Source organism: Cyclopterus lumpus, chromosome 17 (genome assembly GCF_009769545.1).
Source record: "Cyclopterus lumpus isolate fCycLum1 chromosome 17, fCycLum1.pri, whole genome shotgun sequence".
Lineage (NCBI taxonomy): Eukaryota > Metazoa > Chordata > Actinopteri > Perciformes > Cyclopteridae > Cyclopterus > Cyclopterus lumpus.
Genome location: NC_046982.1, coordinates 1,628,698 through 1,656,386, shown reverse-complemented (window position 1 = coordinate 1,656,386; position 27,689 = coordinate 1,628,698). Strand labels below are relative to the sequence as shown.

Sequence of the window (27,689 nt, the reverse complement as noted above, 5' to 3'; positions counted from 1 at the left end):
AAAAGTCTATTCATGGTTAAAGGCTCTGGTTAAGCTGTCCACGTTTCTCTTTTTGGAGCGCCATGGCTGTGGGGTGCGGGCATGTCCCTGTGAAGACCAGAGAACTGCTGCCCGGTCTGACCAGCTTGTACAGTCCGCTGAAGTGCCTGTAGAGCAGCCAAGCCGAACAGCCGAGCCAAACAGCTCCCCAGGTTCGACTGGGACAGTCTGGAGGGTCCTCCTACATGTCTCCGACAAGGGTGACTGTGCCAGCCACACCTGGCGGCGGGTCTGAACCAGGGTGGACATTAGGTGCCCAGGTTCCCTCGACATAAGTGCAGGTCGTCTGTGATCCGACATCAGGTCCAATCTAGTGGCCCTTACTACGTAAGGCATGATGCCACAGCTCATGCACAGGTTCTCCGAGAGGCCCTCCCTCGGGTGCTCGAGGCCTACAGCCGGAGAGTTAAACAGAGCCACGACTCTGGAGGGACCCTGCCCACTAATCGATATGGGCTACGAAGTCAGTCTGAGCCGGGAAGCTCTGCTGACTGCTAGAGAGAGGCAGGGAACAGTCAGTGAGAGGGGAGCAAGGACACTCTCTTCACTAGTACGGTAGCTGTAATTATTGGTGTCCTACCAGTAAGCTTGAGCGGGAGCACCGTGTTACTGTGGGAACAGGTTCTGTGGAAACAGGTCAAAAACAGTCTGTCCGATGAGAGGGAGCGAGAACACTCTCCACTAGTATGGTAACTGTAATTATTGGTGTTCTACCAGTAAGCAAGAGACTCTATTCCCAACAGGCCAGGTGGTCTCTATTCTTCACTCGGTTCCACTTCACTTTCTCCTATCGCCCCGGTTCCCGCAACATTAAGCCTGATGCTCTTTCCCGTCCAAGGTCAAACCCGTCCGGGTTCCTTGGTGCCGGCTGCTCCTTCTCCTCCTCGCCTCATCGAAAGAGGCCCCGTCTACTCGGTTCATCGCCTGCTTCGTTCCTGCCGCTGGGGGCAAGGTCTTTAGTACCTGGTCGACTGGGAGGTATACGGCCCTGAGGAGAGGCAATGGGTCCCGGCCCGTAACATCTGCAACCCTCAACTCATCACCAGGTTTCACCAACAGCACCCGAACCAGCCTTCTAGGACTAAAACGCTGGCCTGGAACACCAAGCAGGCTCGACAATGAAGGGCTTTCCTCCGGTTCCGAGATGTCCCCGAACACGGAGCTGCCTCAGCTCCGTCCGGTTCCTGTTGGATTTTTCCTCGGAAGCAGATCCTGTTTGACTGGAGGTCCAGAGACCTCATTGAATCTGCCTGGAATAAAGTTAATCGAAACTATTCTGGGGAATAGTGTCGTACTTAAGTCCCCCGTTACACTGTCTAGGGAGGAGCAAAGACACTCTTTACTAGTCTGGTAGCTGTCAGAATTAGCGTGGCCAGGAAGGATGAAATAGAACACATAGGTGTGCTAACCCTGTCCTCCCTCATGAAATCAATGTAAGCTAATCCTTCCTGATAGAAAGGTCTGGTCATCTCTGTGATCTGGTCCACCTTGACTTCTGTCTGTCCTTGCAAGCTGTTTGCATGTGTGAAGCCTCACCTGTGTGAGTGGAAGACAGGTTACGTTTCCTGAGTGGTCTGCTGAACCCCTCACAGTCTTCTCCACTCATAAAACCTACAGCTTCATTCTTTACCTGCAGACAGAGAAGAAGAGAGGAAGAATTGTGTACTATAGATAAAGTTACATTTCATTCAACATTTTGTTTGTGAAATGCTCCATTTTAGATCGTGGTCCAATCGGGCTATAGAGAGTATTTTTGATATTTCTATTCGGTTTCATTAACCAAAAATGGGCTGCATTTCAACAGTTTTTACATCTAAGAATTAAAATGTTTTAATTGGCCTGGTGTTGATCGAGAGCGCTGCAGCGGCTGGGCCGGTCAATTGTCATTGTTGATTACATCCAGTAAAAGTGTTGGCCACTGACAGGCTCAGATTGTGGTTATTAGTGTCTGACTACATTATGGACAGAGCTCTTCAAAGAAGGAGGACACGTCTCGTTCTTTCATCTAGTGGGAGGTGACTTGTCGCCAGAAGACAGCAGGAAGTGTGTGTGAGGGTTGTAGACAGGAGGGCCGCTGTTATGAGAGTTTGTTGGGCTGGAGTACAAAAGGCGCAGCTGTTATTTCAAATATTTTCAGTGTTATAACTGAATATTAAAAATGGGTTTAGGGATGAAGAGCTCCCCCTGAATATATATATAAATATATATATATATATGAGAGAGAGAGAGAGAGAGAGAGAGAGAGAGAGAGAGAGACAGAGAGAGAATAACATACGTCTCTGAGATTGAAGGTGATCTCCAGGTTGGACCAGAAATATTCACAAAATTCAGGATACATACCCAAAACCTGCAAAGACAAATACCAGTAAATCAGCACTGCATTACAAAGGGAACAAAATATATAGCACAAACAAAGACTGATACACGTTTTGGAAAAAGACTTTGTGTATAAACTTATGGTTTCAATTAATCACATTGAAGAACTAACACCTGCTCAGTTATCAGCCATTCAATGACGTCCCCAGAACCTGGATGGTTCTAAATGAAAACATAAAAACATGTGATACCTCCAGCATATCCTCTCTTTGTATCTTGTGCAGATCACAGTAAGTCAGAGCTCTGACATCTGCACTGGATTTTCCTGGCAGAACGAATAGATTAATGGGCTCTCCAAAGATATCATTCTTCCCTGGAGGAGAAAAAACATGCTGTGAGGATGTATATGCCTAATACTCATTATTCATACATTTCTGTCATATTCATTGAATGTGTTGTAACTTCTGTCCATCCGGGGAGAGGGATCCTCCTCTGTTGCTCTACTGAAGGCTTCTTCCATTTATCCAGTGAAGGGGTTTTTCTATTATTTGGGAGTTGTTCCTGATCCGATGTGAGGTCAAAGGTCAGGGATGTCGTATGTGTACAGATTGTAAAGCCCTCTGAGGCAAATTTGTAATTTGTGATTTTGACCTATACAAAATAAACTGAATTGAAATATATGAATGAAGGTATCTCTCTCCATTTCTTCATGTAAGAGACATTACTGTCTCTACGTGAGTCTTCCTTGGGCCACTAGCATATACCTGAGCCTCATGCATGCACCTACCCAGTATAGCTATCACCACGTCTTCTTTGAGGATCTCTATGGATCCTCGAGAGATGAAGTACAGAGCTGATATCAGGTCTCCAGTGTGGACTAGGGTGTCACCAGGAGGAGCATGGGTGGTCTTAAACCTCATGGCCAGGGCTCTGAGACAGCCCTTAGTAGATCCTAGACAACATAACAACATAACAAATACAATATGTCTGGTATAAGAACCATGTCACTTGATATTATCTTAAACCAGGTTGCAAAGTTGACAGTTGAATTGCTACTTCAGACCCCTGCAGGTGGATTGTGCCTATGAACCATGCACTACTGTTGTATTAGTAACAAATGTCAGCGTGAAGTCACTATGTTAATATGAAGGTGACAACATGACTGTGGTTGCTTTAAAGATGATAAAGATGATGATTCTTATTCTAAAATATAGTTCAATAATTACAAGCTTTTTGTTGAGGAAAGAGTAGAATAGCACTCCTTCATCCCCAGTAGTGTACTTCTTGCTGGTTCAATGTATATTTTATACATTTTATTCATAAATTGGTGGCTTTGGCTGGGATGAAAATCATGGCTAGATTGAACAATTTATCCCCACACCTTTATTACTTTCTCTACCTGATGAGCTTGCATTCCTGCTTTTTGCACAACTTATGGTTGTCATTTGAACAACACTAAACATGCTATACACAGTGGGAACTTTACTGTCTTATTGTGTATTTGAACTAGTTATTTGAAAGTTGTTTAAAAAGTACAATGCAGAATAGCACATAACATAATAATATGATATTATTCCATTATGATTATTACTGCATTAATATGTAAGCATCACTGACGTTACAGCAAGTTAAGGTGAGGCTTGTTTTAATGACTTTATATGTTGCAGGGTACCTTAACCTGAGCTGCTTAACTTCAGGGCTCATGTTAGCAAAGTTAGGATGTAGCTACTCCAGGTGACTTTGACTGTACACATGACATCTATTCATCTGTCCATCCGGGGAGAGGGATCCTCCTCTGTTGCTCTCCTGAAGGTTTCGTCCCTTTTTTCCCTGTCAAAGGTTATTTTTGGGGAGTTTTTCCTGATCTGATGTGAGGTCAAAGGTCAGGGATGTCGTATGTGTACAGATTGTAAAGCTCTCTGAGGATAATTTGTAACTTGTGATATTGGGCTATACAAAATAAACTGAATTGAATTGAGTGACCATTTTCTATTCATCCACCAGATGCTCTCGAACTTTCCTTTCTTTCCCCCAAGCCTGACTTATCCTGAAAATTATCCAGCTAGCTACGTTAGCCAGTTACAAGAAATAGGGCCCTGTTCCTGTATCCCAGAACTCAAGTTAAGGAGACGGTCATCTGTTTAAATAAACTTGTCTTGCTACTTGCCTCTGAGTGTTGTGTAGGAACTGTGAAGGTAAGCTCTATTTTCTAACTTGATGGCGATACAGAATGTTTCTGTATTTTGGTAGCTCAAGGTCAACCTTTTGTGGAAGGAATCTCCAAATAGTTTTCTTCTAATTTGGTTTACAATTCTTTTATTTGACCATTGTTTAAATTGACTTGCTCTGTTACAAGAAGTTAGTAACACTAAGAAATGAATGAAATATATACACTCAAAACATGAAAGTAATTTGATGAGTGAGGAATTTTGATGGAACTGGTGGAGATGAGGCAAATTCTGTCACATAAAATGTAAAGTATACAAACATTGTATTTTAGTACAGTATTTCACATGGGTAATGTTAAATAGTATTACCTTTAAAAGCCTTAAAGGTTTGCAGCAGTGACCTGTTGAGGTGGAGACAAATATCTGCCTGGAGACACTCTGGGAAGCCTTTTAAAACCTGTGGTACAAGTATAGATTGGGACATAAAAAAATCATATTCCCTTCAAAAGGAAGACAAACAAAGCCCACATACCGTAAGATTACTAACAACTTTATCATTTGTTTGCTCTATAATGATTGTTCCAATGAAGCTGCTTGATAAATAATTGATGCTTTTTACTGAAAGTCAATCTAATATGTTGATATTGAGTTGTCAACGCACATTTGATATGATCCTTTGGTAATTTGTCTCCATTAGAAGATAAAAGCTTTTGCATTTTTCTACTCCTGTTAGTACTCATTTGTTATCTAAATTTAAGTGAGTAGTGTTTTTATACATGTTAGGATATTACTTGAATTAGAAATGTTGTTTCTTTTGAAATCAAAATATGAGTTTTAGCATGCAAGCAACATGCTATGAATACTTACAATATAGCTGAAAGTCTCCTATACTCACAGCGTTCATATCTATTCCATTAGTGTACGACCAAGCGTGTTGGAAGTATTCCTCCAGCCGCTGTCTCAAAGGGTTGGGGATCTGGTGGAAGCGGATGAACTCTCGGACTCTCATCATCTGGGCATGGTAGCGTGCCGTACCAGAGTACAGCCGCTGGATAATGGCTGACACATTACCGAAAATACTGGCATACATCAGAGCTGGAGAGGAGACCAAATCAGAGACCTTGTATCATTGACCTTTAAATAGAATAATTCGACTGACTGAAAGAAATTACACAATACAAAGTATGCTGGCATGTATTACATCCCCATTAATGAAAGGGAACAACTATAATTATATTTATAATATCTTATCTGTTCACATTCAACATGTTCAGTATAAGCACTGTGCTTATCCACTGTGGGCCAGATTTACTAATTTATTTGCTAAATGTTTGGTATTACTTTTCAAAGCACAACTTTGTTGCTACTTGGATTATTGGAGTTTTTTTCATCTGAATTTAATGTTGAACCATTTATCAAAAACATGTCTGTGACTATACAATGTTAACGTATTAAGTCAAAATAATTTGTACAGAAATGGTTCTATTTGAACCCTAACTGCTGTTGATTTAGCTTCAATAGTTTTTGTGACATTGCCAAAAGGTCCAACCGGTCGTATTTGTTGAACTCACCTCCGATAAGCATGACGCAGATGGAGAAGATTTTCTCAGAGTTGGTGTTTGGGGAGACGTTCCCGAAGCCTACGCTGGTCAGACTACTGAAGGTGAAGTACAGAGCGGTGACGTATTTATCTCTGATGGAAGGACCTGACCCGACAATGGAGTCATTGTAGGGCCTCCCAAGCTGCTCACCCAGATTGTCCAACCAGCCAATCCCAGTCGAGGATGACCGCTCAACATTCCCTATGGCATACCTGGGGGAAGAAAACGTGTCAGATGCACCTTCTATACACAAGATGCAGAATTTTTAAATGTGGCTCCTAGGCCTGAAATAAAAGGAAATAAGTGCATATAAGAAAACAGTATTTGAAAGATCCCAAACCCTTTTGGAGTCTTTTTTCCTTTTAATGGGAGGCATCCATTTAAAATATTATGTAACTATAATGTAACAAAAATTTTATAAATAGGGTCTCACGACAACAACATTATGTTTTGTCCACAATGTATTCACCCACCAAACTGTTATATGTAATAATGAGTACATAACCAAAGTGAGTAAATCAGATTTGCTCAAATTGGTAATTTCCAAATCCGTTCCTATTATTTATTTAAAAAATATCAAGTTGAAATAAAAGTTATTCCTAGTGGAATTCTACACTGATGAAATAGCCTTTTCAGTTACAAAAATCTAAAACCTTACCTTTTGGGGGGAATGGAATAACTATTAAAAGCCATAATAAACATATAAAGAATCATTTTCTATTTTTCTGATATTGGCAAACATCATAACTTCCTCCATACACATTTGTTCTTCTTGACAAATTAAGAGAAGGACAGTACTTACAACATTCTGTATACTATACAGTTCATACCACCATCTCGCACATCTCAATATTTGTAGAATTGTGTGATTTTTGTTAAGATGAAGACACAATAAACGTGATAATGGCTTCATGAGTGCTCATATATAAACAGCATTAAGGGGAAAACAGTTAGGTTCAAAGCACATTTTGTGAAAACAAATCTAGAATCATAACTGACTGCTAACCAACTTGTTTTATTGGGCAAGTTTCACATACACAAATCAAACTTTTCTAAATCTGACCCAGATATTGAATTATTCATTACAGACTTTGTGAATGACGATGAGTCTGTTAAAACTATCTATCAATAACAGGAAAACAATTGGTCTGCTTCAGGAATAAGTCAAGACGATTGTTTTATGTATATCACTGTTATCATCTGTTTAAATTTGTATTAAGCACATAAATAGCATTACTATATTAACATTATTATTAATGGTGTTAACTTTTTGGTTATTATACAGTTTATTCATTCTCGTATTATTCTCTTGTTTTTCTATATTTACACTTAATTTCTTAATTTAGCTCAACATGAGGACATGGATGTCTGTTTGTTATAAAAATGCAGGTCACATTATAAATCTGATCAGATTCATGCCAAAAGACTTATTTTCAGGACCAAGCCATCCATTTCTGGTACGATATTTCTCTTTTCATCAACTGTCTACATAAGCTATGTAATGTAAGTTTGGATGTGAGACCCAAATGCAGGATACAGTAGAGTAATGTACCAGATGCAGGCCAGCCAGTGCGCGATGAGGGCGAAGGTACACATGAGGAGGAAGAGGACAGCTGCACCGTACTCTGAGTAGCGGTCCAACTTCCTGGCTACACGAACCAATCGCAGTAACCGGGCTGTCTTCAGTAGGCCAATCAGGGTGGTGGTCTGTTAGGAGGACGAGAAAGAGCAGCAATGTGATTACCGGTATGTGAATCACAATATAATGCAAGTGAACAAATGATGAATAACAATATCAAATGAATAACTGTTGTTGGAGTCTCTAGCTTCCAGATGTTCTTTTTAATTCTCCTATTTCTCGTGTGCTGCTTGTTTCCCTTCAATCCAAAAAGTCTTTCCTTACTACCGTCCCGCTTTCTACCCAAACCTCCATCTCTCCAGCCCACTCTTCTTCTTTCCCTCCCTCCTCCCTACTTCTCCCTCTCCACCTCCCCTAACCACCTCCTCTCCTGAGCGGTAGATGAGGAGGTCAAAGGGAATGGCTGCCACCATGTCGATGAGGAACCACCCTTTAAAGTAGTGGACTGCAATCCGAGAAGACTGGCTCACCACCTGAGGAGACAAAAACTCATTCATATAACAGCACACAGTAGATTTAACTAAAAATGCCACAACCTTATCAAATAACAATAAATATATGGTTGTATTAAAGTCTCTTTTACTGCACTAGCTGTGGCCGGAGAAATTATAATTTTGGTACCGGTTAGAATTTGGAGATCTAACAAGTCAAGATAACTTTGACTATGTTTTTGTCCACAACTCAGTAATTCCTTTGCCAATTTCCCACTGCACACACACACTGCACTCTGATGAGCAGGTCATTTGTTTGACCCTGAAAATACTAGTGAGTGAATTGGTCAAATCAATTAGTCAGTTAATCCTCAACATTTATGCATACATGTACATCAATGTTTTAGTATTTCCTCTGCTCGGGGCACTTTTGCTGATTCACAAACTTGATTCTCTAATGACCCTTTGCTAAGCCCCTTCCCCTATGGTTGCTGTTGCTAGGCCTGTCAAGCTCTACAAAAACAATGTAATGTAATTGAATCAGGTCCAGCAGCTTGACTGATTTTCACTCTCATCAGGGTTTTTCTTACATCCTCTGACCATACTGACAGTGGCCATATAAACTTTGACATAGGTGCATGCGGATGCAGTGGTCGGTAACTCCCATGAACTTTGCAACCTTTTTGTTGAACACTTGTTGTCATTTTCTGTATTTTACTGGACCACATATGATAGAGATACACTGATCAACATCAGAGAAGGAAGCTTGGAAATTGGAAAAGCACAGTAGACTTTGACGCATCACTGCCCACGGCATCCTCAGACCGCCAAGCCGAACCAAACGCCACTGAAATTGTGTTGTGCAACCTGACAATACATTTTCCCGTAATCCTTGATATCTACTTGCTGTTCAACATACACTGCTGAAAGCTTGACAGGCCTCCTGTGCCTAGTTACGATTGCTAACAAGGAAATGGACAGTGGCCATTCACTGGTCTCCTGGGTCAAAGTCCTGTGGTAGACCCCAATCCGCCTTCATCTCTATGCAGACTTTGATTTGACATATTTGTGATAATGGGAGAAATGGGATGCCTCGAAATGTAATTGACAGACTGTTTTGTTGTATGGGAACATACTATGTAGGAGACCATCAAAGCTGTAATCAGACAGTTCACTCAGTTCACTTCACCTCATCATTGGAGTTAACATATGTGGTCCTGAAGTTAATGATGATGTCAACAATGAACATGATGTCCACGATAAGATCCACCACATTGAGGGGAGAACAGGAGTAACCACAGGTCTGCATGGCTGCTTCCTCCTGGTCACTACGGAGAAATATATCAATGAATAAATAAATATTTTTGCTCCAAGAGAAAGTGAAACATCCACTGAAAAAAACGACAACAGCAACAAGACACATTATTATGTCCCATTGAAAACAACAAAATGGTACCTGAAGGATAATACAATGACACGTTTAAGTATAAATTCCTCTTTTGCAAGTTTGATTCTCTAATCCAAGCCTAATGTTTGGACATCATTCTGATATTCTTTGAGCTTTGTGAGACCAAACAAGTTTGTCCTGTGATTGGAAAGGTCATGGGGTCATTTCAGTTACATTACATTAAATGTCATTTAGCTAAAAAAACCATGAGTCCAAACTCAGAACAACAAGAATCAAGAAAGTACAATTTCTTCAAGAAAGCCAAAACTACAAAGATACCATATGTAATACCATAAGTAAATGCCAAAGTGACCCTGAAGTGCTAATCGGTTTTTATTCAAGGTATTGTCGGAAAAGATGTGTTTTTAGTTTGCGACGGAAGATGTAGAGACTTTCTGCTGTCCTGATGTCAATGGGGAGCTCGGTCCACCAATGAGGAGCCAGCACAGCAAAAAGTCGTGACTTTGTTGAAAGGTCACTGAAAGGTGACTCAGTGAAGGTCGCGGAGGAGCGGAGTAGTGTGGGTACATTTCGGGAGGTTAAAGACCAGTCGAGCTTCTGCATTCTGGATGAGCTGTAGAGGTCGAATGGCATTAGCAGGTAGACCTGCCAGAAGGGAGTTACAGTAGTCTAGCCGTGAGATGACCAGAGCCTGGACCAGAACCTGTGCCGCCTTCTGAGTGAGAAGGGGTCGTATTCTCCTGATGTTGTACAGCATGTACCTACAGGAGCGTGTTGTCATGGTGATGTTGGCAGTCAGGGAGAGTTGACTGTCGAGTGTCACACCGAGGTTCCTGGCAGTCGGAGTCGGGGCCAACACTGAGTTGTTATTTTGTGAGTGTAATTATTATTTTGGAGTGTGGCAGGCAAACGAGACACTCCCCAAACACACCTGAGGCACATCACATAATCACAGGAGAGGCGCCCGATTGGACCGAGATCGACAAATACGCTGCTGGGAGAGGAAAGCAGGACCTGGTGTTGTGCGAGGGGAGAACCCCGCGTGACAAACTGGAGTGGACGACGCAGCCGGGTGGTCGATGATGGGGACAGAACAGGTGAGCGCATCGTTAGGCCAACAAAGTGACTGTAAAAAAAAAAGGGACTGTTTAATTGATGCTGTTGCTTCTTTTATATATAAAAAGACACTTTTAAAACTGGAATTCTGGTGTGTTTCAAGACTGCGGTCCTAAAAGTAACCTTGCAGTGTCTGCTTCTTTGACATAGATTCAACACTAAGTCTCTTATTTGCATCAACAGTTTCCCTTCATGGACATAAATATGTTTTAAGAGAAATGAGATGTCCTTTGCTCAGGAATGTCATGTGAAGCTACGTCTTTTTCTGATGACTGCAGCCGCTGATCACAGCTGAATCAGCTGTCATTCGTTTTTAACAGCTGTAGAGAGTTTTGATGGAGTGTAACGGTAATGACAGTTGCTTGGGGTGCCAGCTAGGTTGGTGCCTAACAATGTTTCTTCAGGGTTGGAGTCGTTATTTGTCCTTTAAAGTCAACCGCACACAGGGCTCAAGTATAGAGGATAATAATCACACATATCTCACCCCAAATCATAGTCTGTCTGAGGCAGTTAGCAGGATAGGTCGTGAGGTAGAGATTACAGATCGCTACATTCCTCCCCCCTTGTAAAATGAACCTAGGTCATTGCTTTTTTACTTTTACTTTAATCCGGAAACCCAAGAAAATCTTCCTTGTCACTTGCTTCCTGAAAGACTTCCAAAAGACGATTATTTTTATTCTCCTCCTGTTGGGTCTGTTGGATTTCAGTGAGTACCATTCTTTGCTTGGGTGCAGTCGATGGAAACCCTTTAAATTCCTCATCATCGCTCCCCTCTTCAAACAATTCTCTCAGCCGTTGTTGTTGTTCTACCTCCTCTGCTGTGGGGTAGCAAGGTTTCAGCCTCGAGATATGAACCGTCTTGCGGTCCTCTCCAATGTCTTCCCGCACAATTTCATAGTTTACCGGACCCTTTTGCTCCACGATCCTGTAAGGTCCTTGCCATTTTGGCGCAAGTTTAGCGGTAAACAATCTCTCTGCCTTGGAGAGAGGATGAGCTTGAAGCCAGACTCGCACCTTTTCTTCCAACTCCCGTTTGTTTTAATCATAATTCCTCTTCTGCCGGCGTTGTGCCTTGTGCAAGTTGGTTTCCACAAATTCCTGCATTTCCCGAAGCTGAGCTATTTTGCGATAAGGTGGCGAGTCTGTGGAATTTAGTCGTGGTAACAACATAGCCTCTAGCGGTCCTCGCAGCAGTCTGGACAAGTTTAGCTCGGTCGGAGTCACTCCAGTGGACTCGCAAACAGCCGAATTTAGGGCAAATCGGAATTCTGGTAGATGTTCGTCCCATTTTTTATGATTCCTTCCCACAAATGATGCAATCATGGTTTTGAGAATCAGGTTTATTCTTTCTGTCAGATTGGTTTGTGGATGATATGCGGTGGTAATTTTGTGCCTTAGGTTCCATTTATTGCAGGTATCCGCAAAGACATTGGACACAAACTGGGGTCCTTTGTCCGAAAGGATGTAGTCTGGAACTCCCCATCGGTTAGTATTTCTTGGCGGAGGGTTTTTGACACCAACTCAGCTGTAGCTTTTCTCAGGGGAAAAAGCTCAACCCATCTGGAATAGTAGTCCACAAAAAACAGTAGGTACAGGTTCCTCTGTGAACTCCTTGGAAATGGGCCCATCAGATCTACTCCAAGCATCTCCCAAGATCGTTGAGTAATGGTCTGTTGAAGCATTCCTGCTTTTTTCCTGCTTTCAGGTTTGTAGGCTTGACACCTTCTGACATATTCCCTGACCTCCAAACTCAGTCTTGGCCAGTACAGCACTGACCGCATTCTTTTGTAAGTTTTGTACCGACCCAGGTGCCCAGACAGAGGATTGTCATGGAAGCTGTGTAGGAGTTTATGCCGGCAAGGCTCAGGGATGTACAACTGTCCTCCAAGATAACGAATTTGGTGTAGGCACTTCACTTCACCTTTCTCTTGGATCGACTGGTACAATTCCTGGATATGCAGGTCCTCTTGCTGTGCTTTCCATATGACCTCATCTGAGATCAGAAGATCTTTTATGGGGTTTGGTGTACCAGACAGCATCATGGCACAAATCTGCTGGGAAAGTCCACTACTCTCGCCTGGTGCTCGGGACAAAGCATCAGCAACCGTGTTGTATTTGCCTTTCCTGTATTCTACTGCAAATGTGAATTCCTGTAAACGTAGAGCCCACCGGATCAGTCTGGTGTTGGGTTTGTGAGTCTTGAACACCCAAACAAGTGAGGAGTGGTCGGTTACCACAGTGAAGAATCTTCCCTCAAGGTAGTATCTCCACTTTTCGATAGCCCATACCACTGCCAGGCACTCCAGTTCGGTAGTGGAATAATTTCTCTCTACCTTGTTCAGGCTCCTACTTGCGAAAGCTAGCACTTCCTCCGTTCTCATTCCTGTTTGTTGTACCAGCACCTCTCCAAGCCCAACTTCACAGGCATCGGTAAAGACCACAAAAGGTAGGGTGAAGTTTGGATGACCGAGCACAGGAGTAGTCACAAGACGTCCCTTGTGGATTTCAAAAACATTTTGGCATTCAGTGGTCCACCTGAAATTTGCATCTTTCCTTTTAAGGGCATTAAGTGGCTCTGCTACTTGCGAGAAATTTGGTACAAACCGGTGGTACCACCCCGCCATGCCTAAAAATCTCTGCAGAGATTTCAAGTTGTTCGGCACCGGATACTCCTCCACTGCCTTGGTCTTCTCAGGGTCCACCTGAACACCAGCTGCAGACACCATGTGCCTGAGGAATTTGAGGGATTCACTAAAGAAGTGACTCTTCTTCATATTCAGTGAACTTTGCTTGTCTGAGTTTATCCAAGACTGCCTGGATGTCATGAAAATGGTGGTGGGGGTCTTGTGAATAAATTATGTCATTAAGGTATACGAAACAGATCCTTCCTCTGAGTTCTCCTAGTGCCAGCTCCATTAACCGCTGAAAGGTTGCCGGGGCGTTTTTTAATCCAAAGGGCATGACTTTGAACTGGTACAAGCCCATACCACAGACAAAGGCAGTCTTTTGCCTACTTTCCAAATCCATCTTGACCTGCCAGTATCCGGAGTTAAGATCCAGGGTAGTGGAAATCTTGGCTCCCCCCAGAGAGTCCAGGATGTCCTGTATTGTTGGGAGAGGATATGCATCATCCAGGGTTACAGAATTTAATTTCCTAAAGTCCACACAGAATCTAGGATCCACTTTTTTTCTTTGGAATTAGCACAACTGGAGCTACCCAGGCAGATGATGAAGGTTTCGATGATGTCATCTGTCAACATTTGTTCAATGAGTCTCTTCATCACCTGTAGTTTTGTCAGCGATACACGATAGCGTTTTTGTCGAATTGGTACCTCTCGTGTAACAACAATCTTGTGTTGAATGAGGTCCGTACGCCCCAACTGCGTGGTGCAGACATCCGCATTTTCTTGAAGTTGTTCCAACAACTGCCTTTTTCCATTAGGGTCGAGGTGAACATCCTGTATTGCTTGCCTGCAGGTTTCTGAGATAATTCCAGCGGCAGTAGAAGAAATGCTAGCAGGAGCCACAGTAGAAAAAAATGCACAATGTTGGGTAGGCTCTAGGTCATTTAAGTTTTCCATCAGGAAATGGAATTTTTTTTGTTTTAATTGCTGTCCACAGATTCTGATTCAGCAGAGTGAATGAGGAACCTGTGTCCACAATAGCGCTACCTTCCCATGGGCCTAGTCTCAAAGGCACCATCAACTGTAGTGTTACGGTATGCAGGAGTGGACGTGAGACAGAGTGCAGCTGGCCTGGGGAATTTTCTGTTTTTAAGGAATATATCCCAGCGTGGGTCAGGGTGTTGGCAGTAGGATGGTTTCCCGGTCTAGAGAAAGGTTGATTTCCTTTTCCTTTCCTCCCATTATCAATTAACGGACATGTAGCAGGGGCATGTGTCCCTTTACAACACCAGCAAACCAAGCCCGGAGGTTTGGAGAGGGAGGGTGTATCCATCGTAGCTGGGGCTTTTGAAAAATGATCCGGCCGTGTTTGTAGTTTCGACACAGGTGGTCTTCTTTGCTCATACACATGCTCATTATGCCGGTCTTTTTCTAGTTGTTGCCCAAGCCGAACCAACCCATCAACAGTATTCCACTGCTCCTGAGCTGGCTTGTAAGCTTGGGATGGCTATTCTTGAGAATGAGTTTAAGGACTTCCTCCTCTTCTATATCTGACTTCCAACGCATACACAGAGCTCTGTACATGTATGCAAAATCTCTAAAGCTCTCCTCTTCACCTTGTACTCTCGTACGGACTCTCTCGGCTAACTCATCTTCATAATCCTCAGAGAGAAATGCCGCAATAAATTTAGTTTCAAAATCTTCCCAATTTGCAGTCTTCCGGCGAACAACATCCCACCAGTCTCGGGCTGTCCCATGTAACACATTCCTGAGAACAACAATAAGTTCCTCATCTGATAGTGGATTAAGAGCAAGGAAATCATGGCATTTTTCCAGATAAAGCAAGGGGTCTGCATTATCGTTACGCTGTTCCAAATGTGGGAAATTGAAGGTTAATGGGCGTTTTCACGATAATCCGTCCTCTGACATCTCCTTGTAGGCCCTCGGTGGCCCTGTCCAAATTAGTCCGTATTGTGGATGGTAGCTTATGGCGCAGCAGATGACCTGATGCTTCATGGGGGTTGACAGGAGAACTGGTAAGCGGTGTAGTCTGAGCAGCTGTGTTGACAAGTGAGGCAACATGTAAAAGGTAGAGACGGCTGTTTCAGTGACACAACCTCTGTATTCATGGTGTCCAGACTATGCACACAGGTCATTAGTTTGGATTGAATATCATCCACATTCTGTATAACGGGGCCCAGAACAAGATGAAAATCCCTAAGAATTTCAGTTTGTTGACGTTTCAATTTCCAATTCAACGTGGCTGTGAACTGTGTCCTGAGGTAGTCCAGTTGTTTGGTAAATTCACCCTGCATATTGAGATGAACTTGTTCGGTTATTTTGTGTGTGAGACATTCTTTGACATCTCTCATGTCTTCTATATTATGGTCTTGAGTTTCCCTCAGCTGCTGGTAGCTGCTGTTCAGCGTTGCTTCCAGCTTTAACAGAGATACGCATTCCTTCCACAGCCTGCCACAGTTCCACTAATGAAGTACCCTCTGTTGCTTTCGTTGCTATTGGCTTCAGTGAAGGGCCCAGTCTATTTCCAGACTCGGATAACCCCTTATCACACATAGCCATATCCAGCAAGAGAGACGTAGGTTGAGCTGTTGCTCCCATTCCAGATGCTTGGCCAGATATTTGCTGAGGTTGGAGCGGCAGAGCCAGTGTATTTATGAGGTCCACCAGAGATCCATCAAAAGCGTCCATTTCATGCGTTATCCTTGATTGTGTTGAGTTGTGTGCAACAAGGCAATTTGGTGTTTAATTATTTCTAAGCAATCCCAGGGTGTTTGCAGGGCAATTGGTTGATGAGCATCGACATATTTGCTTTGTTTGATGTCCTTTCAAAATGGTTGTCCCATCTGGGGTGCCACTGTTTATGTAACGGTAATGACAGTTGCTTGGGGTGCCAGCTAGGTCGGTGCCTAACAATGTTTCTTCAGGGTTGGAGTCGTTATTTGTCCTTTAAAGTCAACCGTACACAGGGCTCAAGTATAGAAGATAATAATCACACATATTGAACCCTCCAAGGTACATTTCCCAAAAGCTAAATATTTAGCATCGGCCACCAAACAATTACACACCACAACAGAGTTCGCTCAAAATGCATCCATTTGTATTTAACAGAGCAGGGACAGGGACAACAATACACATAGTGAAATGACACACCATTCCATCCAAAGTCCATTCCAGAATTTCCCTTTTACTCAATCTCAAACCCAAATCATAGTCTGTCTGAGCCAGTTCAGTTCAGTCCAATTCCCAAACGGTGAAACCCAATGTCCCGAAACCAAAGCAGAAGGTTCTCTCACGGCGTTTCCCAGAGTGTCGGTCAGTCAGGTGAGTCCGGTCCCGGTAATCCAGTCCGTGTTTTCATTAAAGAAGCGTCTCCTTCGGCGATGTCCGAATATGCTCCGGATGTCCCGGCGACACTCGATCTCCCGGTAGCGCGCACTTTCCGATCCTCGAAACAAGCCGACGGACGTAAAACCTCACTCCGACCGGAAGCGCCGTACACCACTGCTCTTTCCCCCTCTTTTTTGCTCCGCCCCGCATTTCCGCTGTTGTCACTCTTTTCGGACAGGTGCACAGGGTGGATTGGTTGCCGACGGAGGTGCGTCTGTGACAGGGACGAGGGTGTCACGGGTGTCAGTTAGGTCGTGAGGTAGAGATTACAGATCGCTACAGGAGTATGTGTCTGCACACATGATTAGGGTACTAATGGAAATTGTGTGATGTAAACTTAATTACATAATCACAGGGTTAAACAAGTTTACATGTGCACGTTTGTGTTTAGTATGATATTGAATTGTTGTCACATATTTAGTTATGTTAAGTTGATCAGATAACAGTTACGGTCACTAGTCGGCGCTGTTCGGGCGTCTGGAGGTGATAGGGTGAAGGGGGAGAGGAGAGAGAGCGTGGACTTGGCTGAACTGTTGGAGTAATGGAACATGAATAAACTTCTGAGGAAAGCCCAGAACGTGTTGGACTGACATATTCCTTATCATTCACCAACATCAATTTGGATGTTTTGTTTGTTCGACCAGTTGCAGTATCAGAAGAAGAAAACTTACATTCTAATAATCAACTCATGCAGGTCAGGTGAGCTGTGTTATGTCAATTTCCACTAACCTCAGTAGAAATGTAGCCGAATAAGGAGTGAATATGGCTGTATAAATGACCAAAAGCAAAATGACCCAGTCCCACACAGCTTTGAAAGGACTGTAGTGGAGGATGGTCCACTTCTGGATCCTGGGAGTCTGCAGTTTATACTCGGGTAACACATCAGCACCCAGAGACATCACCTAGAGGAAGAGAGACAGAGAGAACTGTTTTTTCAACACTTATTTATTCAGGTTTTCAATTCAATTTTGTATACTCCAGAATCACAAATTATCCTCAGAGGGCTGTACAATCTGTATACATACAGGACCTCACGTCGGATCAGGAAAATGTTTGTGGCGAAAAAAGGGAAGAAACCTTCAGGAGAGCAACAGAGGAGGATGTTTTCCCTGCAGATGTGGTGTTCTAAGTTTTGGAGGGAGTTGTACAGGCTCTTAGGAGCCACGGTCAGCCTGACGTCTGGATACCACCGCCAATCCAATGGATTGAACCAGGAGCTGGAGACCGGTCTTTGCTGTCTGGTGTCCCAGAACCCCACTTCCTTGTGTAAGCACCTCATCTGGGTTGTGTATGCACACAACATGCTTCTCTCTTCGTCTACTGGTTTCTCCCCTTTCCAGTGTTTCCTGCTCTGGAGATGGAATCTAAGGTGCCTTTTAATCTAGCCATGGTCCGCCGTTGTTGCCGCACCTGGGACCGAGCCCGCCAGGCTCTCCTCAAGAACTCTGCTCATTACAAGAGAACGGCGGATCAACAAAGGACCCCGACCCCTAACTATCGGGTCGGCTAGAGGGTGTGGTTATGTACACATGACCTCCCTCTTCACCTGGAGTCCTGCAAGCTGGCACCACGGTTTTCCTCTCGTGTTGGATCCCGCCGGTGTCCTGGTGGGCCTCGTGGCCGTAGAAGGGTATTTTCTGAATACGAGCTGGACCCAGTTCCTAACTTCTTCGAGGGGACCCGCCTGGCCCCAGATTTTTTATATCCCATCTTAGAGTTTCTGCATTCTTTTGCTTTGTTTTTATCTTCGTCCACACCTTTAAGTTACTATGAGGAACTTTTACCTGGTTAGAAAACAGTCTGAATTTAATTATCTTTATGCCTCTATATGACGCGCATAAGTAAACGAGACCATTAACAAGGTTTATTATTATTTCTATAAAGTTATTCTTCATGCTTTTCATCCGTGCCACCAGGTTGGACTGTGCAAAAGTAGATGAAATCATACAGGTTCACCAGAAACTCCTTCAGCTCAGCCTTTAGCGGGGCTTCCAGCAAAAAGCAGCCCTCCAAGGACAGACCCAAATCTGGCTTTGCTGCAGCCTTTGTCCTCCAGCGGGAAGAGGAGAGCTCTGCGCCTTGCAGCGGCATCTCCTTCTCTGGCCACAAGAGAGATTCACCTTCCTGCTCTGCAACACCGCCACCAGGCTGCTGGAGACCCACAAGAGAAAAGGAAGGCACGGGGGAACCAGGACTGCGCAGAGCAGACTGTCAGACCCCGGTGCAGTGAAATGAGAGGTTTTCTAAATGGACTCTAGTGCCCTGAAACCACTTTGGGACTAGCTTCCTCTTGCTTAGCCAGGCCGGCTGCGCATGCTTTTAATGCACGTTTGTGCATGTGAGAGTTTTCCCCCTGGTTAGCTCACAGACCCCACTCTGCACTGCTCTCATATGGCGGCTACAGATGATAACACCTGTAACAAGTGGAGTCCCCAGCCTCAGGTAAACAATGCTGTAAACGGCTCAGGAGTGGCCTTGTTGAGAGGCAATCAAAATGCTTCTTCTCTAAATGTTACCTTTTCAATTGTATTGTATTTTTCACTGAAAACATCTGTGACTATAGCTATATCCTCCACATGTTGACACCCAAGATGATTATATTGTTACTAAAATATGAATAGCAGCAATTATAGTGATAACATTCCAGGTAATATTCAATCAATTCTGTGCTAAACATAGAATCCATTAAACTGGACACACACAAACCCACACACTGTTCTACTCACCTCATGAGCTATTGAGGAGAGGCGGACCGCTCTCTTCACTCTGCTGTTTCTGCGTTCACAGTCCAAACCTGACACGCCATCCAGAACACTCACTGAACACATGGTCCACAACTTCCTGTCCTCTCCTCCGTCTGTCCCGCGTGTATCCTGTCTTCTTACTCTCTCCAGATGTTTTACAGTTCACTTCCGTTTTCATAAGCTTAATTTTCCTCTGTGTAATTTGTTCAGTTGCTCGCCTTCTTTCTTCCCTTGCTTGCTCTTTTCCCTCAACGTGTTGTCAGCCTATCCACCCAATTCAGTTTTGCCTTGTGGAGGTCATTGTATCCTTCACCTCATTGCTCTCATTAACTTGTATCTATTATAAACCTTGCACTGTCAATGGGACATGGCTTGGGTCATCCGAATTTCAATTCAGATTCTTGGATGACAATTTAGTTTAGTTCAAGTATATAAAGTTTATAACGAGTTCTGTTTATGACCTTATCCCAAAAGGTAGTTATCGCGTTGTTTTGAGAAATTTGAGCAAAAAAATTTTACTTTCAAGAAATTGGAAGATACTTTAGGTATAGCTTGCTTGAATCTGTACTTGTAGCAATGCTTTCTCATTTCATGATCCAAAGATCACCAGAATAGTACTCTCGAGGTGTATTTGATTGAGACGCCTAACACTCCCAGTTCACTGCCACACATTGAGAGATTTACCTTCAGACTCCCTTCATCACTCTTTCAGGACGTCCACAACCCGTCACTCGCTGAATCAGACATTTGGTCTTAATAAACCTCCCAGTGATGCGTCAGAGTCCTGAGTGCCACAAAGTAGACCCAGAAGTGCTCAATAAGTCCAGCAGTGTTCAGAAGTTGGTTCTGAAGTTGCAAATAAAACCCTTCCAGCAGCAGTAGAGACACGTCTCTTGGCTTGTTGCAGGATTATTTCAGTTGACAGCTTTGTCTTTCTCTCACTCTCTACTCATGTCTCTTATTTCCTCCCAGCTCTCCCTACTTTACTTTCAGTCTGTGCGCTGAGCTTTAGTCGTACTCTCACCACACTGATCCACGCTGCCCCTCTCATCCCGTCACTTCATCTTTCTCCTCCCCCTTTTGTCTCACTCCTTATTCTTCTCTCTTCTCTCCTTCCCCTTCCGCTCTCCACCATCACATACAGCAATGCAGCATTTACATCCAAATGGTAGATATGCTACGCACCAAAACAACTTCCGTTTTTAGGAGGTAAGGTCTCACCTCTCAAACAAGGAGATATATATAATACATATAATATATTTTTTTATCATATAAGTCCTTTTAGGATTTCAGGTAAAAGCTCACAACAATGTGCTTAAAATAGAAATATTGTGTGTGCCGTAAATCATTCATCAATCATAATCAATCACAAGTCAGGGGAAAGGGTTTCATTGGCTGAGTTGGCTAAACATTATCATGAGCCGTTTGCTCCTCCAGCTGTGTTTACAACAAGCCAATGGGCTTTTTCAATGCGATAACGTTCAGCAGTCTCATTTAGTCACTTGTTAGCAGACGCTTTATAAAGATATGTAAAAATTGTACACATACACAGACACACGCACATACACACAGACACATACACAGACACACGCACACACACAAATACACGCACATACACACGCACACACATACACAGACAAACGCACACATACACAGACACACGCACATACACACATACACAGACACACGCACACACACAGATATACACACATACACACGCACACACATACACAGACACACGCACACATACACAGACACACATACACACGCACGCACACACACACACACAGACAGACAGAGGCACAGTGTGAAGGGCAGTCACCGACATTGTTTCCACAATGATATCATTATCTCTGACCTTGGCCTTCTCTCCCTCTCATGGACATAGGGTACAAGGATGAAGGATCAAAGCATGAGCACTGCATTGAATAGTTCCTTATTCATGCCAGCTCAGGTCACTTTTAAGGCCTTCACAGTTTAAACTGCTTGCTGAAACATTTCGGAAAAAAATTATGTAAAATATAATTTCCCAGTTTATTGCATTTATATTTCACTGTATCATAAGGGCAGTAGATATTAAATTCAATTCAATTCAGTTTATTTTGTATAGCCCAAAATCACAAATCACAAATTACAAATTTGCCTCAGAGGGCTTTACCATCTGTACACATACGACATCCCTGACCTTTGACCTCACATCGGATCAGGAAAAACTCCCAAGAAATAGAAAAAGGGAGAGCAACAGAGGAGGATCCCTCTTCCCGGATGGACAGAAGCAATAGATGTCATGTGTACAGATGAACAGCATTACAGAGTTACAACACATTATATGAATATGACAGAATGTATGAATGGAACTCCACAATCCATGAAGCAGAAAGAGGTAGAGAGGAGGGGCTCGGCAGGGCCAAGGCAGGAGGCCCGGCAACGGAGGAGGAGCGAAAGAGGCCGGACCAATGAGGTCGGCCTTTGAGGCAGGAGGCACAGAGAAGGAGGCGGGGCCAATGTTATGAGGTTGCCAGTTACGGAAAACAGTCTGTGAAAGTTCCTCTGTGCACACAAGTTATTCCGGAAAACGTTAGAAATGCCAGAAGAATGTGGAGGCTGCACTTCTGAGAGTTCAAATGTATGCACAGAAATGCTGACCTCTTAGTTGTCTGGAACACAACATTAGCACCACTGCACGAGTGCTACTGTCGTCTTCAGTTGTCCTTACACAATTTCAGAGTTCATCAGTGATGTGATCAAAATGCTCCTGGCCACGGAAAATGAACTATACGGTAATTAGAGGCATTAATCATGTTGTCCTGAATCTGCCATGTATACCTCGGTGCACTCCAACTGAAGTAGATCAGGGTTTGTGGGACAGGGAGGAAGACGGTCATGGTGGAGGGTGCCTCCATTTTTCTTATTATTTATTTTTACATTACCTTGGAAAGCTTAGATAAAATCACCAACACTGGTTAGTTATGTCGCAAAAGCAATATATCAATCTAACCCCACGACGTAATATGTAAGCAGAGTTTATACAGTATATGAAAACCACTTTGTGTATAATTTAAGATATATCATTTATATCAGTATATACTCCTTTGGAGTATGCATTCTTTTGTTGAGAACTGACAAAATAAACTGGCTTAGTCTGGTTTTCAAAACATTTCACATTGAATGTGTTTCTAACAAACTTTAAAGCTGCTATAATTTTTTTGATTTCTTTTTTTTTACTTTGGTTTATTTGATAAGGGACAGTGCACATTAATGAACACATTACTGTAGTTAGCCAATAGGCTATTTTTCATCTGTAGTCCCGAGAAGCAGATGTCACAAAACAACCCTAAAAACATAAGGTTTATATATACAAGGTTTATACAATATTGACGCTTTTCAATGGGTGTACAAACCATTAATAGTGAGTATCCTCATTCAGGAGACTCTTAGACAGTCAAGTACAAACAAGACATGCAACACAGAGGCTCACACATTCAAAACACACAAAGCAAATACAATAAGGGAGAACTATGTTAAAATGGACAGAATAAAAACATCCATGTCAGAGGCACATAAAAACATAAACATAAAAGCATGCAGAGTAAATGAAATATATGAATCAGTCAGACAGCTAAACAACAACAAAAGACATACATGCAGGTAGATGATGGTCGACCAGCAAAGTCAGACAGACAGAAACCTGACAACAGACAGACAGTCGACAACAGACAGACAGAGACCTGACAACAGACAGACAGACAGCTGACAACAGACAGACAGCTGACAACAGACAGACAGAGGGAACGTTCCACACGGACAGATTGAAGACTGTAAGGAGCAGTTACGTTCTAGTGCTGACAGAGCTGGTACTAACTAACCATTTCTTTAACTGAGCTTTAAATGAACTGTATGTCTGTAGATCTCTGATGGATCCTGGATCTATGGATCCAGGATCTATTGCAGCTTGTACAGAAAAAGCAGACTGACTAAAAGTACTTTTCCTGAGTGGGACAATACAATTTGTGTGATGACATGTTTGAGCGGAGGAGAGGTCAAGCCATGTATAATGTTGTACATGACAGACATGCACATATTTAATCATGTTCTCCCAACTAAACAAGTTATATTTTTTTAGTATAGGGCAATGATGATTATCAAGAATTTTGAGTGTACGATAATACAATGACTGTAATGGTTTCAGGGTAGTGGTGCTAGCCTGTGACCAGGTTGTTAAACAGTAAGTGATATGGGAAACAACCATAGACATGTATGTCTTAGCTGCCTAACATGTAGTTTTGTGTGAACCGGAAATTAGATAGATTAAATCTGACCCGATTACAGACCTTTTTCACCTGAGATTTGAAAGATAATCAAAAAGTGCTCCAAGATAATTGTATTCAGGTACAACCTTTAGCCTCTCCCCAGATACAAAAACATCCGGTTCGACACAACCAGAGTTTCTTTTGGTAAAAAACATACTGTTTTGGATACATTAAGTTGACGGCATTGCTTTAACCAAGTAGTTACATGAACCATGGATTTAGTGAGTTAATTTGCAACATCTCCCATTGTGCTACCATGCAAGTAAATTACAGTGTCATCAGCATACATTTGAATATTGGTATCAGGACATACTGATGGCAGATCATTAATATATAAAGAAAATAGTAATGGGTCCAGGACATATCCTTGCGGGACACCTGTGGACAAGTGGAGGACAGTAGATTGATAGTTCTGAATTTGGACATAATGTAATCTATTTAGCAAATATGATTCAATCCATTTAAGTGTACCTGAGGAGAAATTGTAACTGTGCAATTTGGACAAAAGAATACTATGATTAACAGTGTCAAATGCCTTCTTGAGATCAAGAAACACAACACCCCCTTTGTCCAGTAGAAATTTGATTTTTTTTTTCTGTGAAGAAACAGGTGGCCGTCTCAGTAGAATAATTGGCTCTGAAGCCGAATTGCATTGGATGAAGAGCAAAGGGACTGGTATTCAAATGGCAGATAATTTGCTCAGCTACCAACTTCTCTGCAACCTTCGATACTGTTGGCAGGATACTGATGGGTCTGTAACTAGAGGTAAACCGCTTGCTGGTTAGTTTCCTCGCTACCAGAGTCAGATTGTGGTCAGAAAGACCAGTTACCATATTGAGAGTTTTTAGAACTCTCTCAGGCCTATTACTAAATATTAAATAAATGTGGGTCCTGGAGGAATGTGTTAGTCTTGTGGTTCCACTGATCAACTGCACACGGTCCAAAGTCATCAGTTATCCGTTTAAGATTCTTAAGATGATTTGTCCTCCCAGTTGATGTTAAAATCACCCATAATAATTACCTCTTTACTGAAATAACATTCTTTTAATAGTTTCTCAAATTCCTCATAGAAACTATTTTTGGAAGAGGGAGGGCGATAAATTACAATAAGTGAAAAAGACATTTGTGGTGGTCAAATTATATGTAGACCTATACATTCCAAATCTTTACAGACAGTCCACTGTATTTCATCACACCGGATACTATCTCTCACATAGATCATGACACCACCAGCCTTAGATCTCTCCTGTAAATGGTGTAACCTGGCACTGTTATTGCTGCTGATGGAGCCAGATCTCAGACAGACAAAGAAAGTCTAAATTGGAATCAAGCAAAAGATGATGGACTTGATCACTTTTAGATTGAATACTTCTTATGTTAAGAAGCCCACCTAAGAGACCTTTTGGCTTAACTTTAGCATTCCACACTGTTCTTGAATGGTTGACAGTCTGGAAGACAGCCTGCTTCCTGTTCTTTGAGATTGCGGGATTTAGCATTTTCTTGTTTACGTTTTGGGTAATCTTTCCAATTCCACGTGGACTACCTGAACAGATGTCAGCAATGGTCGGAGCACTCTGTGGCTCAGTCAGCGCAGTGTCCGCCTCATTTATCAATGATGTGGAACCGCATGGAGCGTCCGACAAACCCGCGGTGCTACCGGACGTCATGTTAGCTTCCAGGCTCGGGTCCAGCGCTGGTAGTCCCCACAAGGCAAGCTGCGGATCGGCCTGTGGGTAACTGTAAAACCCGGTCTGGAAAACTAGCGATGGCCCATCGGCCGCTGCACCAGCCCCTCCACTCCGAGAAGGCAGCACAAATTAACAATACGGCTGAAGCCCATATCTAAATTTGACCATGTCTTGGCTTGACAGATCTGCATTGTTTGCGTATATTTTTCCATGACTACAAAAGTTTATGGGTGGGTTGATGACAACCGTTTTCAAAACTGACTTGATGTTAGTCTGTCTTGTAAAGTTACAAAGCAAACCATAGACTAAGAGAGCTGTGAGTCCTCCTACACTACCTGCTGCTTTACCTACCACAATTTTTCTCCTACCTGCCACCATTCTGCTAAAATTAATAATACATTTTTACATGAACAATGAATCCAATTCGTATTATGAGGATTATTAATGGTAAATGGTAAATAGACTGTACTTTTATAGCGTTTTTCTTCCGACCACTCAAAGCACTTTAATACTACATCATTCATCAATTCATACACTGATGACAGGAGCTACTATGTGAGTGCCACCTGCCCAATAGAACTATCTCATCATTCAAATCCAACCACACAATGATGGCACAGCCTTCCGGAGCAATTTGTGGTTAATTGTCCAAGACCAAGATCAACATAGACATGATCGAACCGCCGATCTTCTGATTGAAGAATGGCCAGCTCTACCTTCTGAGCCACAGTCGGCCCTCTACAACTCTGCAGCACTTCTCGGCTCCACATATATCTTTTAGCTTCTTTCAGCTTATTGTTTTGGTTTTAAGGCCCACAACTTTAATGTTTCTTTTCAGTCTCACAGCTCTCATCAACTTTGTCTAAAGCAGCAGCAGACAGCTGTTTTCAGTGGAAATGCTCTAATGTTAACCCATTGTTTAGCTAACCAAAGTTAGTGACTAGCTGGTGAATATCGTAGAGCCATTAGCTAAACCCGCTTAGCTAGATATGTTTCTCAGGAAACCAGTGTGCACAATATGGCACAACACTTCAGCCCCCCAAATAGCCTTGATAGCAACATTTTGGGGCATCTCTAAAAAAATTGCAATTGTCAACACAATGTCTTCTAAAAACATACTAATCCCAATCTGTTCTCCTAATTCAAACTGCAAAACATATATTCACATATATGAATACTGAGTGCGAGAGTCGATTTTCCAGCGTAAATGGCAGAGCCAGCCAGAGACGCAACAGGTTGCACAAAGCAAGCCTGTCTTCACTTGTTTGTGGACCATATGGACCTCCTTTGGACAAAATGGGTCCAGTACCTTCTGTGAGAACGTGGATTAAAGCAGGAAATCGTCTCTCCTCTTCTCGGATACCAGGGCAGCAACTAGAAGAAGCCGAGCCAAGGGCTGTGTGTTGGGTTTGAGCGTGTGCATGTGTGCAGAGAGCAATATTGAAAAGATAGCATTGTGCAGTTGTTGCAGATGTGGCTCCACTGGAGGCCATTTGAGTGCAACAAACTCATTCTCATGTTCAAGCCAGTTTGTTCCTACTGGAGAAGCCATTAGAAGATGGGTGCATTGTGGTCGTAAAGAGATGGACATAGCCGGTAATAAGACTCAGGTAGGCTGTGGCGTTGAAATTATTCCCCAGTGGTAGTAAGGGGCCCAACGTGTGCTCTGAATATATCCCCTACATTATTACACCTTCGGTCTGAACCTTCTGCAGCTGAAGCCCATCTCCTATTAATAAGAATGGTTCAGGACTCTTCAGCTTCCTATCATGTTACTTTGGTGACACGAAAAGATGTTATGCATAATTATGGGGTTTTATTTTACATTTTTGCCTGAAAGACAAAAGGTATTGACAAATAATCTATGTTAACACAATCAATTCCTGAGCCCCTTACCTAATGTTAACTATCATCATAACTAAATGGTTGACCCCAACTCTGTGTTACTATACGCCCTTACATACACATGTATAGAGAGGGAGAGAGCGTGTCAAAGGAGACCTCCTTAACCGTACAAGTCATTTGCTTGTCGTCCTTTGAACAGACCTAACAAAGCATGAATTCATACTATTTACAATAGTGTTTACAATCCTGTTCTAACTTTAGTCCTTCCTCATTATAACAGAGGACTCCTGTGCTAACTTTAATCCATCCTCATTATAACAGAGGACTCCTGTGCTAACTTTAGTCCGTTCTC

The 27,689-nt window shown here is 42.8% G+C and overlaps 1 protein-coding gene across 1 annotated transcript in view; it reads right to left on the bottom strand.

Annotated features, from left to right (window-relative positions):
• The window catches only part of LOC117746858 (potassium voltage-gated channel subfamily H member 2-like), a 42,134-nt gene that overhangs the window by 4,740 nt on the left and 9,705 nt on the right, over positions 1–27,689 (bottom strand). Inside the window, exons 3-13 of the mRNA XM_034556182.1 lie at positions 17,480–17,652; positions 9,384–9,522; positions 8,126–8,236; positions 7,677–7,831; positions 6,095–6,336; positions 5,419–5,618; positions 4,893–4,980; positions 3,143–3,307; positions 2,607–2,728; positions 2,315–2,386; positions 1,576–1,669 (exon numbers count right to left, since the gene is read on the bottom strand). Coding sequence (XP_034412073.1) covers positions 1,576–1,669; positions 2,315–2,386; positions 2,607–2,728; positions 3,143–3,307; positions 4,893–4,980; positions 5,419–5,618; positions 6,095–6,336; positions 7,677–7,831; positions 8,126–8,236; positions 9,384–9,522; positions 17,480–17,652 — 1,561 coding nt within the window. The remainder of the gene's footprint in view (positions 1–1,575; positions 1,670–2,314; positions 2,387–2,606; positions 2,729–3,142; positions 3,308–4,892; positions 4,981–5,418; positions 5,619–6,094; positions 6,337–7,676; positions 7,832–8,125; positions 8,237–9,383; positions 9,523–17,479; positions 17,653–27,689) is intronic.